We start from the raw sequence: 15,065 nt of genomic DNA, 5'->3' as shown, positions 1-15,065 counted from the left end.
TTTGTCAGTGCCATCTTTCGATATAAAATAAAATTCAGATTTATGAAATAATTGTAATATCTTTTTTTTCCTAAATTTAACGCGTGCGTACCAATTATACAAAGACCTTACCCACCAATGACACCTGAAGCCACACGTTTCGTTGATCTAAGTATTAAGTATGTAAGTTATAGATAAAAAATAAAATATAATATCCTTAAAGAAAAAATAACAAAAAAAATGAGATGTATGGCGAGCCTCGTTCGCGTGAAATAAAACAAACCTTAACACTAAGCACAAGTTTGATTTCTCCGCTTTTGGCGTTATTTCACCCAATCGAAGCTCGTGGAAAATTTAAATTAAGGCTTTCCAGGCAAACTGCATAGGCGACGACTATAAACTATTGAGACAATCCTGATCTTTTGTATGCATAGTGTGTTCATGTATAAATGGGACTCGATACTGTTGATATGCGCCGACCACAGTCAATACATACATACTTCCAACTGGATCCGCTACACAATGGCAATAATTTTAAATGTAAACACAGTACGATAAATAATTATTCTTGCAACGTGTACTATGCCTGTTGATAGGAATTAGATATAATAAATAAAATTAATTATAAAACCAAGGATTTTTCTTTCACCATACCAAAAATAAAAGTCGATATTACATGAAAATAATTTACTATAATAAATACGTTTATTGTTACTTCCAGTCCATACATTTTGCTTTTGAAAAATATAACATTTCTTTTTGAGTTGCATTGAGTATTCAATTTTTATGTTTAAATATTTTTGCATTGTTTTTATTCTCTAACAGAATCTTTGGTGAAACATTGTCGATACTAATATTTCTTATTAAATCAGGAAACTAAGAAGAATAGAACTGAGCATGTGCTGCTTTACTAAAAATACTCAAACATTAGAAAAATATGTAACTAATTTGTGCTTAACAGTAATATATGTAGCTGACTTGACAAAGCTCAGGAGTATATAAGTGTAATATACCTAAGTACAGTATTTATGAATGTGGAATGAATTTATCCAACTTAGTCATTCTTTTCATACACAACACACCATTTTAAAGCTGCTTCCTGGGTCTATTATATAGTCAGACAGAAATACTTGATACAGTAACGTAATCTCATTGTTACTACGACAATCATGCTTGTATAAGTGTAGGTATGTAGCAAGAGTCGCCGTCCGTTAAAACGGTAAGTCTTGTCGGACGAGTTTACGACAGTCCACCGTAACGGACCTGTTTGTGACTACATAGGTTAAAAGGCCAGTTTATATACGATAGAGTATTACAAACACTTTTCGTTCGAGAATTGACATAGAAGAAATTGTATAGAAGGGAAGTCGTACACTATCACGTAAAAAATACAAAGTATGTAACATTTATGGTACTGAAATATTTTAATTAGGTACTTTGTGAGAAATAGCAAAGGCACGGGTTTATACTTAACGCTAGATAACAACAATTATATCTATACAATTTGCTAATATAAATATATGAAAGGACATTCACAGTAAAGATAACAAATATGTAACGCGCAATTTTAAATAACGACTCTTAATACTAAGATATACACCTATCGAAGTATACACAGAATAGTGTGGTATAACAACGTAAGTGAGGACTACCAAGACTCAAATACTGATTTTACAAGAAAAGGAACTGTCAAGTTTCATTTAAATACAGTTTGAAATAACGTCGCGAGAGTTTAATAGTCATGGGTAAAAAATTAAATGGCGATTAGCCAAAATACAGCACAGAAATAATCTTATCGAGATACATATCTATCTACCTATCTCTGTGAAAGTTTTACAAAAGAACGAGTTACATCTAATTATAGTATTTGTCAAATTGTCATTTTTGAAAAATAGTCAGTTGAAGCAAGACTTAAAAATAAGAATATATCTTAATCAGTTACTTGTTTGAATATTGCTAAAAGCTGATATAGATAATGCGGGGAATGTACGGCAAGTAGCTATACATTGCCGGCGACTATGGTATCTGCAACATTCCAATGTATGAAGAAGGCAGGTAATACGTGAATTATCGAAAGGAAATGTCATCTCCATACATTCGAGAGTTTTCTATTCATGTAAGAGGTTGTAGAAATGTCACTTGGCTAGAGGGTAGCTAGCAACTCATTGCACTCATTTCACGCATTGCCTAGATGAGCCATAATTGTGCACGTTTGTGCTTTACCTCGGGGCTCGTAACAATGTTTCCTGTATGGTGAGGGTTAGGAGACCTTCATGCCGGTGTCAAGGTGCAGCAGCTGCTTCATCAGCTCGTACGTGGAGAAGGAGGTGGCGACCATGGGTATCGCTCGAATATAGTTGATACTCATGCCGCGGTACAGACCCTTCACTATGCCGTTCTCGCGGTATATGAGAGTCAGTGTTTTCACCATACCGGTACTGGAAATGGGTTTTATTATATTAAAGTATTTGTAAGTATTGTGTGGAAGTAAGTTTGTTAGAAATATTTGATTGGTCTTAGTCACCTGCAAAAGATTTTAATATGATTATACCAGCCTATAATTGTCCCACAGCTGGGTAAAGGCTTCTAGCCATAGAGATAGAAAATAAAAAGGTATAAGTTTTGTGGAATTTGTAGTGGCAATATTTACACTAATACTGTTTTTGCAAGCGGGAATGTTAATAGATCTGCAACTATCAATAGTTTTAGTTTAAAATAAACAGTTTGCTTGATCTGTTTGTATGTAAATAGTCACACAATTTGATAGTTTCTATAAGAAAAAAAAACTGAAAAATTATACAAAAAAATTGAACCAACCTTCTGCATTTGTATCCAACACCACGTGTAAATAACATGCAATCAGAAATCGCTGTATTAGGTGAGAATAGGTATAGGGAAGAATATTTTAGAACAGAAGTGGTATAGGTACGTTTATACATAATTAGGGTACAGTGCTGTAATATAATAACATTGTCATAAGGTACATTAAATTATTTGTTTATCCTTATTTGTTTAAGTTGACCTGAGACAACTAGTATTATAGTATATTTTAGGTATTGCAACGAAATTGTTAATAAAATCGTAGGTACAATTTTCATCTGAGCCCGCAACCAATAACTTATAAGAAGGTATATGTAAAAGGATTTTTCAACGTATCTGCAGTTAGCTTGAGTACTGTTGGTGACAAATTATATTTACAAGGCGTGCAGTTACCATTTCTGCATATACCGTGCGTTAAATGCCTCCAAGACGATCAAACATGCTTGTAGACGACAGAGAAGCATTCAGAAAGCAGTTTTAGCTAGTAAGAGTCTAGCATAACCCACCTTCTAGGGCGAAGGAAGGCCACGTGGACTTCCATCGGGTCCCAAGGAAAGGAGAAAAATTTGGAACGTTTTTGGAACTCGTTAAAATAAATTTTCTTTTTTTGTTCGTGACTCATTTCAAAGTTCTTTGACAGTTTTTGTCCGAATGCCTTCAAAGGGACTCAATGACCAAAAACCGTACCACTTAACACAGGTATGTTTGATCGTACTGGTGGCCTTGCAGGTTGTGTATGTGTCATGTCGTGCTATGCTCACCCGAACTTGGCGGTGTGCGCGTCCATGCAGGCGAGCTGCATGCGGCGGCGCGTGACGTCCAGCGGGTACGACACGGACTGCGCCACCGCGCCCGCCAGCCCGCCGCACACCAGCTTGCCCGGGACTGTTAGCACCAGCCCGCCTGAGCACATACGAACATACTACCTCTTAGCATGGGGAAAATATATTATTGAGAATGAGACACGAAGTATTCGCCATGTCTCTTACACCTCATTAAGAGTTAAGAGGACTATTGATGAAATATTAAAGAGTCCGTTTTTTTAGATACAAAAAAAGAAGGAGAAAAGTTTATTACCAAACTTTCAAAGAGTTAGCTGAAGAAGATTTGTAACCTGATTGATCTGGCTTGATTTTTTAAGTCTATCGACTATTTTTTTTGCATCAGGCAACGTTCGCTAGAATTTTGAACAATTTACAAGGAATACCTAGCAAAATAATGAATCTCATTGTTAAGTAATTAATTTATGGCAACTGTTATGAAGATCTTTTCTTATTTTTTGTACTATATTAATCTGTTATCTGTATCTGTACCTATTGAAATAAAATAAAAATAAAATAAAAATAAAACCAATTTATATCTTTACTAGCAACAAAATAGCAAGCGTGAGCATATCTACTAAATAGTAGCGAATACTTAAGTAGGTACATAAACAACGTTGTACTTGTATGTATAATGTATTGTAATCCAGAACGAATTGAGTCTTTATTTAAATTCTTATTTGATGCAAATGTGTAGGTGGCACAATAGGGTATATTTATCATTAGAAGGTATATTTATCAGAGTTAAGAATATACACTTGCAACTGGTTTAAATCGATCATCGCTTACTTTAAATTATTACTTAAATAGTACGCTAAAGATGCAAATTAAGTTCAAGGCATAATGGTTAAGTAAACAATTTAATACTATCCTTGGAAAACCGGAATCCTTTGTACATAACAACGTTAAGACATACTTAGGAAATACATCGTCGAAGCAACGTTTTGTCAATTACTGTTGATACTTAGCAAATATTACGTTATGCGCCAATATTCGTACCTTAGCAGGTTACAAGTTGTAGTTTACTATTTACTAAAATTCAGATTGGTGGTAAAACTATGAAAGAGTATTGCTCTATACTTTATTAATGCGAAACATTTGAACCATTTTTACAAAATTTTGTACAGACAGTTCAAGTATCGGACAGGTTTTTAATACCTACATAATGTACATATATAACATGTAAGATAACATACCTGTATTCCTATCACATTTGCGGCACAACCTGGTGGGCATGTACTTCATGCAGAAAAACTTGAGGCTCTCGAAGCAGTAGAAGCTGAAGCCGGCGTACGGAACCATGCCCATCATGGTAGGCACGAAGCCGCGGTACAACGCCCGGATACCACCCTCCTGAAAAATGACGATGGAATATTGGATAACTTCCTAATCATAGTGGCTGATTTTTTCTTTTGTCTTTAAGTAGGTCTGTTTTTGTCATGTCTAGTATAGGATATCTTGCATTTTTATCCCCTGTTCTGTTTAGTCATGAACAGACTCGCAACCGGCTTGTAGTTGTCAGAGATCCTTGTCTTAATTAGAGAAGATAAATGCTGTTCACCACTTTCGGGATGGCAATTTCAAGCTTCAATTCGCAATTTGGAATTTTCACAGCGTGCGTGGTGCTACAATGGCGATATCATTAATGTCACCATTGTAGCGCAGTGTCATATGTTAATCCATTAACCCCCAAGTGGTGCCCGGGCACCGCGCTCGACGTAACACACCATGTATGTATAACGGACTTCAAATAAAAATGCAAATATGATTTTTTTTTATGGGAAGAAAAACAGCTATTTAATGTTAAACGAAAAAAGAATCACCAAAACCGATTCATCCATTCCCAAGGTAACAAACATAAAATACAGATAAATTAAGAACCTCCTTTCAAAACTCAGCTGTAAAAACAGGAACATTAATCACAAAACTCACCGTTCTAAACATAGTGGTGGCAGCATGCGCTATGCCGGTGTACTTGTGCTCGCCGGTGATCTGGAAGGCGAGGCGAGCCCGGATGGTGTCGAGCGGGTAGGTCAGGGTGACCGCCGTGACGCCGGCCGCCGCGCCCGCCACGAACTTGTCGCCGTGTTGCACCAGCGGGATGTGGAGACCGCTTAGATACTGGAATATTAATGAAGGTATATTAAATACATTTAATTATTATTTTATAAGGTCCGAAAATGTGAAGTGAAATATTGATAATTTATGACGTGGCGGTAGGCCCCCTGAATCATATTGCAGAGTACCTTTTAACTCCTATGTTCTAAGAAGCAACTTCAGAAGTCTTGGAAATACGATAACTAATTTCGCAAATTAGCTTTAAATGTTCTTGGAAAGTTCAATATATATGCGTGTCAAATATACATGTTGAGGACTATTTCATTTTCCGTATAATTTACTTAAGGTTAGTTGTTTATAATAAGAAATTAAAAATAGTTCTTGTAAAAATATTATCATATTAACCTTATGAAAGAAAAATAATGTTTTTTTCTTCTAACAGCTAAAAATATACACATAAATAGTAAACAATATCAGTTATCGTGACTAACGACTTATCATAGTCGCAAAAATATTTACAAAAATATCTTAAACATGTTATTTATTTTCTCATGAAAAAACATGTTATTACATATTTAGTTCTATGCGATAAATGAACGTTCTTTGTATACTGCTAATACAGTCAGACTATAGGCTAAGCTTGGCGCCAACAGTGACGTAAACAGTGTAGGTGCTAGTCTACTACGTCACAAATATAGCCGCAATTTGTTTTTGAGGATTAATCTTTGGAGTTTGCGAAAATATCTTATTATTGGCGAAACATGGCCGGAGATGACTTATCACTTTTGATACAAGAGTACCGAGAAAAAATCTTCCATCCCGTTCACTTTATACAAATTTATAATAATAAGTCCCGATGTCCCCAAACGGTACTCTGGGACGCAAAATTGACCAGCTTTTATGTGGGGTCAAAAGTTAAAACTGAAGCTAGGTAATAGTTTTTGCATCATCTAAATGAGACTATGTATCTAATTATTGTGTAAGTAATCATTCCTCTATCTCCAAATACAAGACATTTTTTATTTGCCTGAACTTTGTATTACTATTTCGAGGCATGCAGCTGAGTATCTAACATTCATGAATCGACTTCCTAACCTGTAACGTGTGTGGTTTACGTTTAGGTGTTCCTACATATTTGCGAGGAAGATAAGATAACGTTAAAACGGGGTGAATAAGAATGTCGAGGTATACAGAGACTGTGCTTGTGACTTGAACGTTTGCGAAACCCACTGCGAAACAAGGATTAAATTCTTCAGCACGGGAGTTGTTTTTCTTAAGGAAAAGAAAAAGCTCTGATTTTGGAAAAGGATTAATACAATCAGTTTTGTCATGTTTTTTTTAAATGAAAATAGTTTTCTTATATTTTATTAAACAGTCTAGATGCATTATAATGGAATAGTTTATAGTGGTTTCTTAGGTTTACGCGAATGTTAGACATTGAAATGAAACTATTTTTTTACGGGCAGTCTGTCCGTGACCATGATACCTGCAAAGGGTGTCGAAACGTCGGGAACTAAAATCTAAAATTAAACCGCGATAAAATTCCGAAATAGTTTATACTGAAAACCATTACAAAATATATATCCATTAACCCAGTCAGTTCATTCGTTACATATTACGGATGAACGCAATGACTACCGATTTTACATCATCAACGTGTTCAGCATAAACTTTTTTCAAACATACGCTGGACGCTGGTATAGAACTACATAGTATATAGAAATAGTAAGATATAGGAAGTTAACTGGAATTTTACTTCGAAATTGAAAAGTCAATACACCAATATCTCTTATCATGATATAAGTATATCAGACAGATAAGGTCATAAAGAGCGAAGACGAAATTGTAGAGGTCGATAACCTTCAAATATGTCTGACCTACGGTTCAGATAGCAATTATTTTTTGCGACAGTTAATATGAGGGGACCCGAAACAAGAAACAGTTCGCCGTGTAAAGTTTAGTTCATCAGTTACTACATGTTTCCTTGGTATCACACGTCTACTATGTCATTAACATAGGTACATAATATATTTCTAACCCACACAGGGGCTTTTGGACATTCTATTCAATAAAAATTCAGACAGTGCCAACATTCCAGTTTCAGCCGCTAATTTTCACTGGGCTAGCTGAATGGTCTAGGTCACCTTTACGTCAAACCCTTTGCGTGTCATTTTTGGTACAATCTAACTTATTGTTGTATATGTATACTTGCATCTCGAGACTTTCCTTCATATTTTTCTGTTATAACTTTACGATATTATACGCATATTAATTCCAAACTTCCGTATACTAGTATTTAGTGCGTTATTTTCTATCGTCCGGCACGACAGCGCACCTCGGACGCACTCTCTCTTTCTTAAGGCCATCCGTATCGTTTGTTTAACATGCTAACAGGCCATAACATTAACATTTTAATGACGAATTTCTTCATAATTTCTCGAGTCAATTATAATAAATCATATTTTTAAGGGATTTGGGACAATTTGCTTCCAAATAACCAGAGTGGACATACTTGGTAAAAAACTAAAATCCAAGGTTCATCAATTTCGAACGGATCGTCGCTCTGAACTTGATGTCATGTGTGAAAAACGGACAGCCGGAACACCAGCGGCAGTCAGTTACAACTGCTGAAATGGTGAATCCACATGCCAGCTTTTTAGGCGGATCTCCTCTAAAAAGATTGGTTACATTAGTGAATGAGCGTCGCCAACCTCATGCATAAGGGAGTCGTTGTGGCCGAAACCATCATACCAAATCATCATCATCATCATCTCAGCCTATAGCCCTCCACTGCTGGACATAGGCCTCCCTTAGGGTCTCCATGAGGTCTCCATGGAGGTCTCCATTAAAAATCGTCATCAATGACATGAAAAGAAGAAGAAGTATAAAGACATATTATGACATAATACATGTACTTATTGTCATCAATATCGATTAGTCTACTCTGAAAGGTCAAAAGTGTGTCCTTTACCAAAGACATAAAGTCAAAACGTGTACTACACCATTCTACCTATCTTCACAAGTTCACACGTAACTCAGACGACCTTTGTAAAGTTAAAGACTTTTTCACTCATTAGCACTGTATCTTTTTCTAAATTTAGACGTGCTTTTGGAATTACTACATAATTACGAGTATGTTTGCTTTGGAAAAAGAATATTACAATAAATTTCTTTTGCCAGCCGATTTTAATACTGTGTTTTTAAGTTTTGATGATGTCATGAGGCCCTTTATTTAACAAGGTTTTAGGACTTTTAGGTATATCCTATGACTATGAATATTCTTAACTTGACCCAGCAAGAATAATTCACTAAACACGTAATCAATTTCGTTTGATACTGTTTGATTCGTCATAGCTCCGCTCGAATTGATAAATCTATCTTTAGATAAGAGAAAAATCATTTTTTATCTGGCTTGTACAGTACATTGAAAGCCATTAATAACAAATTGAACAACTGACAAAGGGACAGGAGTAAGTAAAAATAAAAAACTTGTCAAACTTTTTTTTACAAATAAATAATATTCATTTCTCGACATAGTCACGACCATAAACATGCATAGTTTTATGGCAAATAAGTACTTCTTTTTTAATTTGATGGCAAACATACCAGTTTCCGTTAAGTATAACCATAAAGGGAAGTAGGTAGTGTAAATACGAATCATCATCTTAAGCTTTTACTAACGAAAAGTTTGTCTCAAATACTTTACCTGAGATTCAATCAGATCTTTACCATGTTACTTAAAGGACTCTTACGTCAATTTGTAATTTAATTGTCCATAAACTGGCAGCGATAGATCTTAAACCTCTATAAGATAATACCATAGTTAAAATCCATGCGCTACTTCACATTTTCATGTGATAGTAGTAAATTGTAATGAAGTTGTAACGAACCAGAAGTGATTCAGTTCAAACCGCATTGCGACAAAATGTCTCATAATCTAGGTACTACTGCTACCACCTGAACCTCTGATGCCGTTGTGGAAGAGAGGCACATATCTATGTCATGTAGTGCACTGTTCTGCTTCCACAACCGTGACTGTCAGTACTTTGCGAGGTGGTGCTAGGCCTTCTGTATAATTCTTTGTTCATTATATTCAAAGTGTGGTTTCGTCTGACTAACCTCGAATGGTTGAATGAATCATAGCATGTAGTTTTATATAACTGTTGTTATTGGGATCAGCTGTGATGCTTCTATGAATTGAATATATATTGTTTGGAGATGGGGTAATTAAATGTAGTTTCCTTATTTAATGAACAGATGGTTCCTTCTTATATAAGCTATAAAAAACAGCTGCATAAAATGGTTGTATTATTACTTTTACCTTATTATTTTTTAAAGACCTAAGAAACTATTCGGATTCCATTCGCCGACAAATAGTAAATATATTATCTAGGTCTAGGTCTGAGTGCATTTTCTGGCGCAAGTATCTTTAGTAACCAAATATCGTCAATACCCTTAAAGGGCTATTAATTATAAAATAAAGAATGTTCAAAACCATGATTAATGAGTTAAACTTAAACAATAAAGTCTCATTACCTCAAGGTTAAGTATCTACAAGTCAAACACTTGAGCATCGTAACAGAGGCGCACGCGCAGGTGTGCCAGTTAACGGTCGCCGGCCCCATAAGAACACCGGTTCTTTTGAAAGTGAAGCTGAGACTTACTGGTTGGTAAGGATTGAACATGCGTGGAATGTTTGAGAGTAGGTCAGGCAGGCGGGTGAAATGACTTGAGTCATTAAAAAAATACTTAATAGGCAAAGCCTCAAGGAAGTTAATTTTGAGTCAACACGTTTTGAAGAAGGAAAAAAGGGAGATCGATAACCAGATATTTTAAGATTGGAAACGATTTTGATTACGAATCGTTTTTACCCAGCTCATCATAAGCGTAAATAATACGTGAAGTTTGTAAATTGATCATTATTTCTATTCATTTATAACGCTTTGACTGTGCAAGATAGCGTAAAATAGATAGAGGTTTTGTCATCTTGCCCGTGTAAAGAAACAATATTTTAAATTACTAAATATTCAAACAGCAATAAGATTTAAAAAAAAAAGCCTTAGGTATTATTTTTTATTGAAACTGCCGACATTTGTGAGCGTAAAATGGCGATATTTAAGTTTTAAGAACATGATAAATTAAACTTGTGTCAGTCTGTCTTTCTACCCCTCAATAATGATATATTTGGGTAGAATGTCAATTTTAATAACAAAGCCGTTAATGGGAGGTAATATGTGCGATTAACTCAAAGGAACATTAACTGTATGTAATTGCGGATACGGCAAGTTGCGCAAATATGGACATTCAATATCCATTTCTTGTATGCTCGGTAAATGCCACGGGAAGTTTTGTTGATTTAAAAATAATGAACAGCTTAATGAAGTTCGTTTATAGCGCGTATGATGATCAACCTTAGCATATAAAAATTACACTTCCCTTTACTTTTCCGTGTCCGTAATTAAAATATTAAGACGAAGAGAGATCTCCACTTCACAACCGGTCTTTAGACTTTTTGGGAGATTCTTACTGTTTTACCAGACTCATGTCAACTCGCCCAGAAAACCCATACTTATCCAGTATCCAACAAATGACGTCAAGACAATTATCTTATGGAGATTATTTCCAAGTGGGCCTCATCAACGTAATCACTAATACTCAAGTTAGTTTTTGTTCCTTGAGTAATGAGCAATTTTGGACACCGGGAGTCTATTCCCGCGGATGTAAATCAAAATGTTTCCTGGATGAACCACGAAGTGCCAATTACATACGATTACGTGTCGTGGGGAGCAACGGTCGCATCAAAAATAACACAAAATAACAACATAAATAGAACGCGGCTGAGAGTTACCTTGAACTTGAGACCGGCTTTAGGCGGTGCAGTAAAATAGTGCGTTGTTTTATAAATGTTCGGACGTAGGGATTTATTGGGCCGTGATGGTCTATTATGCTATCAGCTGAAAAGACCAGGGGGCCTACTACTGCCTACCTTCCATAACTTCGTAGTTAGAGGTCTATCCTTAATTGGAATTGTTAGTAATCGTATACGAACTGAGCTTTTTTTTAATTTAACAACATCGGCATTCTGAAATGCGTTTGAAGTATATTTTGTGTTTGAACGAAAACTAGCTCAATCTTGTTATATTTTTATTAACATTCCTCACTTGACGTGGAAAACTGTTATTTGTTTTCGGGTCACTTGTATGCATAAACATGAAACAAATTGGCCTTTGGTTTGAAAACCCTTAGAAAGAATAATGCAAGTAGTTTATTATGGCAACCAGCATATGCCTAGTATTGATTAAACGTAGCAAGTTCAAGGGCACTTTATCAATGTACGAATAATAAACGCAGTCGCTACGGCGTGAAGTATTTGATTGACAATTTCTTATGTATGCACTATAAAAGGAAATAATGCAGCTTCATTTTATAGTTTCACTTTGAAACTATGTCACTTTTTGACAAGACATATTTCGGTCTAGTGTGAGTCGGACTTGACTGCAAGGGTTCCGTTCAAATAGGCTACAGGAAATCAAACCGGTTGGGTAACGTTTTATCCAAAATTAAGGTGCCGTTCAAACCGATGCTTAACCGCGATTCTTATTTTCATTTGTTGTCATAGCAACCAAAACAATAATAATCGTCTGTAAACCACTTCTCACGAGATAAATTTCGTGGCAGACAGAGCCTTAGGAACAGGGTTATTTTTTTCCCTTTTGGCATGGAACCGCACAAAGTTCCGTTAAGAAATCTTGTTTACTAAATAAAATTCCAGCGTCTACTTTCGTCTTTACATTTCGAAAGAGAGCTCAGCTTCAAAGACTAATAGTTATAAATCACCCAAAGCTTATACAGATTGAAGCACGAAGGTTAATTTAAAACCAGATACGATTGCTAGGTAACGATAACAAATGGCGAAAGTTTGGCATAATTTACGCTCTCATGACGCAAATGGAAAGAATTCCTTTATTTTCTTTTCCAAACTCTTGGAAACTTTATGGCAACAGATACATATTTTGTTTTTATTCAGTTTTCTGCTGACTGCTATATCGCCCGATGTTCAAAAACTGCGGATGTTTTTGTTTTGGCACAACGTGACATATGCATATGGCACAAAACTGGCATGTCGCGCAGTGCACGTCGTAATTAATCCGTAGGTTCGAAATAAACCATTTCGAATAAAACCTTATATCTTTGGTAAAAATATAATTATACTTTTTCAGTCCTTGTATCCTGTAGATGTCAGAAATTGTCTCCTCCCTCAACAGTTCCCTTTCGAAGAGTCGACGTTAAAACGGGAATCACAAAAGGAATAAAACCTTACCTTTTTGTATATCTCGAAGCTGGTGAATTGCGTGGCTGCGTAGGGGAATATCCTGACCATTTGAGCCCCGTTCCCCTTGTACAGAGCTATTAGGGACTCCTTCTTGACTATGGCACCCAGGCCGCCGATGACTCCATGGTTTTTGTAATGCGAAGACTGGGCTTGTAACAGAATCTTCATACGATCTAATGGCGCCACTGTCGTTTTTGCGCACATTCCTGCTACACCTGCAAACGATATTAATTTTTATATTATTCTTTTTGTGATGTGAATTCATCATCATTTGACATAATATTTTACTCACGCATATTTATCAAGATCGTATGACTAGTTTCGGACCCAATCGGAATCCTTAATCATGAGTGGAGGGGGCGGGTCGATTCCGATAAATACGCGTGCAAATAATTATTTTTGTATGTCAGACATATTTTGCTTTATTATCCCTGATCATCATCCTAGATAAGACGTTAAATCATTCCTTATCTCACCCTATTGTTCTTATAATAAACTATTGTTATTATTAATGATCTAGTAATTTAAACAAATTAATTGTGTATCATAAAACTTCAGCAGTTGGTTTATCAGATGGCAAGAAGATATTGTTTTATATAAAACAATTTAAATAACCAGTAAAAGGATATTCCTAAAGCAATAAAAATATAAACAATAGGCTATTTGGTGATGCACGCGAGAATATTTACACTAAAATATTTGTTTGATTTTGTGGAATGATTTTTAGGAAGCATTCATCCAATATCAGAACACAATACCCAAGTAAAAAAAAAGGTTGTATATCGTTTTAATCATCCTGACTTGCAAAGGATACTACTGCCTTCAACCCTGTAACAGCTTCCTAGAATTATCTACAAATCTTTCTCTAAATAATTCAGGTTAAACTTAATGTAATATTCAGGCATTGTGGTATTAAGATTCTACTAAGCATTGTTGTTGATATTAGGTAAATAAATGTTTGATAGCAAAGGTGGATTGAACCTTATTTACCTCAGATTAATTTTAATAAGTAGATAAGTAGAGTAGAGTATCAGTTAATCCATTGGTAGATTTAAGTATGACTAAAAATTCCTGATAATAATTTATTAGTCAAAAAGAAAATTAAAATGAATAAATAGTAAATATTTTGTTGAATACAATCAATAAACTTAATTATACTTAAAAATAACTATGGCAGCAAATTCTAAATAAAACTGATAAACACAAAAACATTATCACTTGCTTAAATGAGTAAATTCCAAGGTTTAAGCTAATTGTTGACAAAAAGCATTTTAATTGATACTTATTATAATTTATAGTCAATTAATTAATAAATTATAAGTGTTTGCTAACTTTACAGTTACTGAGACCTCATTACCTACTTTTCATGTACTGTTATGTTTTTCTCTGAAACAAAACTTTTATGAATATTGTACAATAACTTACCCCCAGCCAACAAGTTCTTAAGTATAAAATCAAGATCATTTTTCTGTTCCATTGTTAAAGCCATTTTCACTTTAGTTCTCACAAAAATTTATAAATTTTTCACAAAATGTATGAAACCTATAGTATTTTCACAGAGCCTTCTTGTAACGCATATATTCAACAGAAAAACACCAGTTTACACCATAGTCAGCTTTCGAAATTCGAATAATTTATTCAAAGTACACGCGGGCATATCAGTCCGATTGTTCGCGCGACATCTCCACCTACTTTCACCACCGATTATTAGCGCACAGAAAACTTTTTATGTCCACACAGGCCGATAGCTGTGCAGCGCGCGAGTGAGCGGGCGTCACGCCAGACCGTACGGATCTGACTCGGCAGTTCCGCTGTATTTGTGCTCAAACTTCAAAACTTGTTTTTTTCATCTTGCTCTGTGTTGTCGGCTGTCTGGCAATCAGCTGATGTTGTCCTATGTTTAATTCCAATACAGTTCTCAAGAAAAGTTCACAATACTTAATTATACCGGCATTTTATGAAGTTTCATTCTAATGTTGGATATTATAATATTCAGGAAATACTTTGAACTTGAAGTACAGGAATAAGTCGGATTTGAATTTCTTTTTCCAACC

The 15,065-nt window shown here is 35.2% G+C and overlaps 1 protein-coding gene across 2 annotated transcripts; it reads right to left on the bottom strand.

Annotated features, from left to right (window-relative positions):
* Window positions 1-651: 651 nt before the first annotated feature.
* Window positions 652-15,056, bottom strand: LOC113499501 (graves disease carrier protein-like). Of its 2 annotated transcripts, XM_026880008.1 has the most exons (7): window positions 14,437-15,053; window positions 13,000-13,226; window positions 5,553-5,741; window positions 4,817-4,973; window positions 3,561-3,702; window positions 3,306-3,308; window positions 652-2,417 (listed from the first exon to the last, which is right to left on the bottom strand). In XM_026880008.1, exons 1-7 carry the CDS (start codon window positions 14,498-14,500, stop codon window positions 2,240-2,242), a joined length of 960 nt encoding a protein of 319 aa, XP_026735809.1. In that variant the 5' UTR covers window positions 14,501-15,053; the 3' UTR covers window positions 652-2,239. The 2 variants fall into 2 exon arrangements, with proteins under 2 accessions (XP_026735809.1, XP_026735813.1); XM_026880012.1 differs by lacking the exon at window positions 3,306-3,308 and having other exon boundaries at window positions 14,437-15,056.
* Between the last annotated feature and the right edge of the window lie 9 nt (window positions 15,057-15,065).

Source organism: Trichoplusia ni, chromosome 1, assembly GCF_003590095.1.
Source record: "Trichoplusia ni isolate ovarian cell line Hi5 chromosome 1, tn1, whole genome shotgun sequence".
In the NCBI taxonomy this organism is placed as follows: Eukaryota; Metazoa; Arthropoda; class Insecta; order Lepidoptera; family Noctuidae; genus Trichoplusia; species Trichoplusia ni.
The sequence above is the reverse complement of the archived record's forward strand: the minus strand, read 5'-3'. Positions and strand labels throughout refer to the sequence as shown.

What these genes read in the sequence shown, in the direction of transcription:
- LOC113499501 (XM_026880008.1), bottom strand. Translation starts at nt 14,500, where the DNA reads ATGGCTTTAACAATGGAACAGAAAAATGATCTTGATTTTATACTTAAG. An exon ending in CCACCACTATGTTTAGAACG is followed by an intron (nt 4,974 to 5,552) that starts GTGAGTTTTGTG and finishes GTCATTTTTCAG; the next exon opens with GAGGGTGGTATCCGGGCGTT. An exon ending in CAAATGTGATAGGAATACAG is followed by an intron (nt 3,703 to 4,816) that starts GTATGTTATCTT and finishes GTATGTGCTCAG; the next exon opens with GCGGGCTGGTGCTAACAGTC.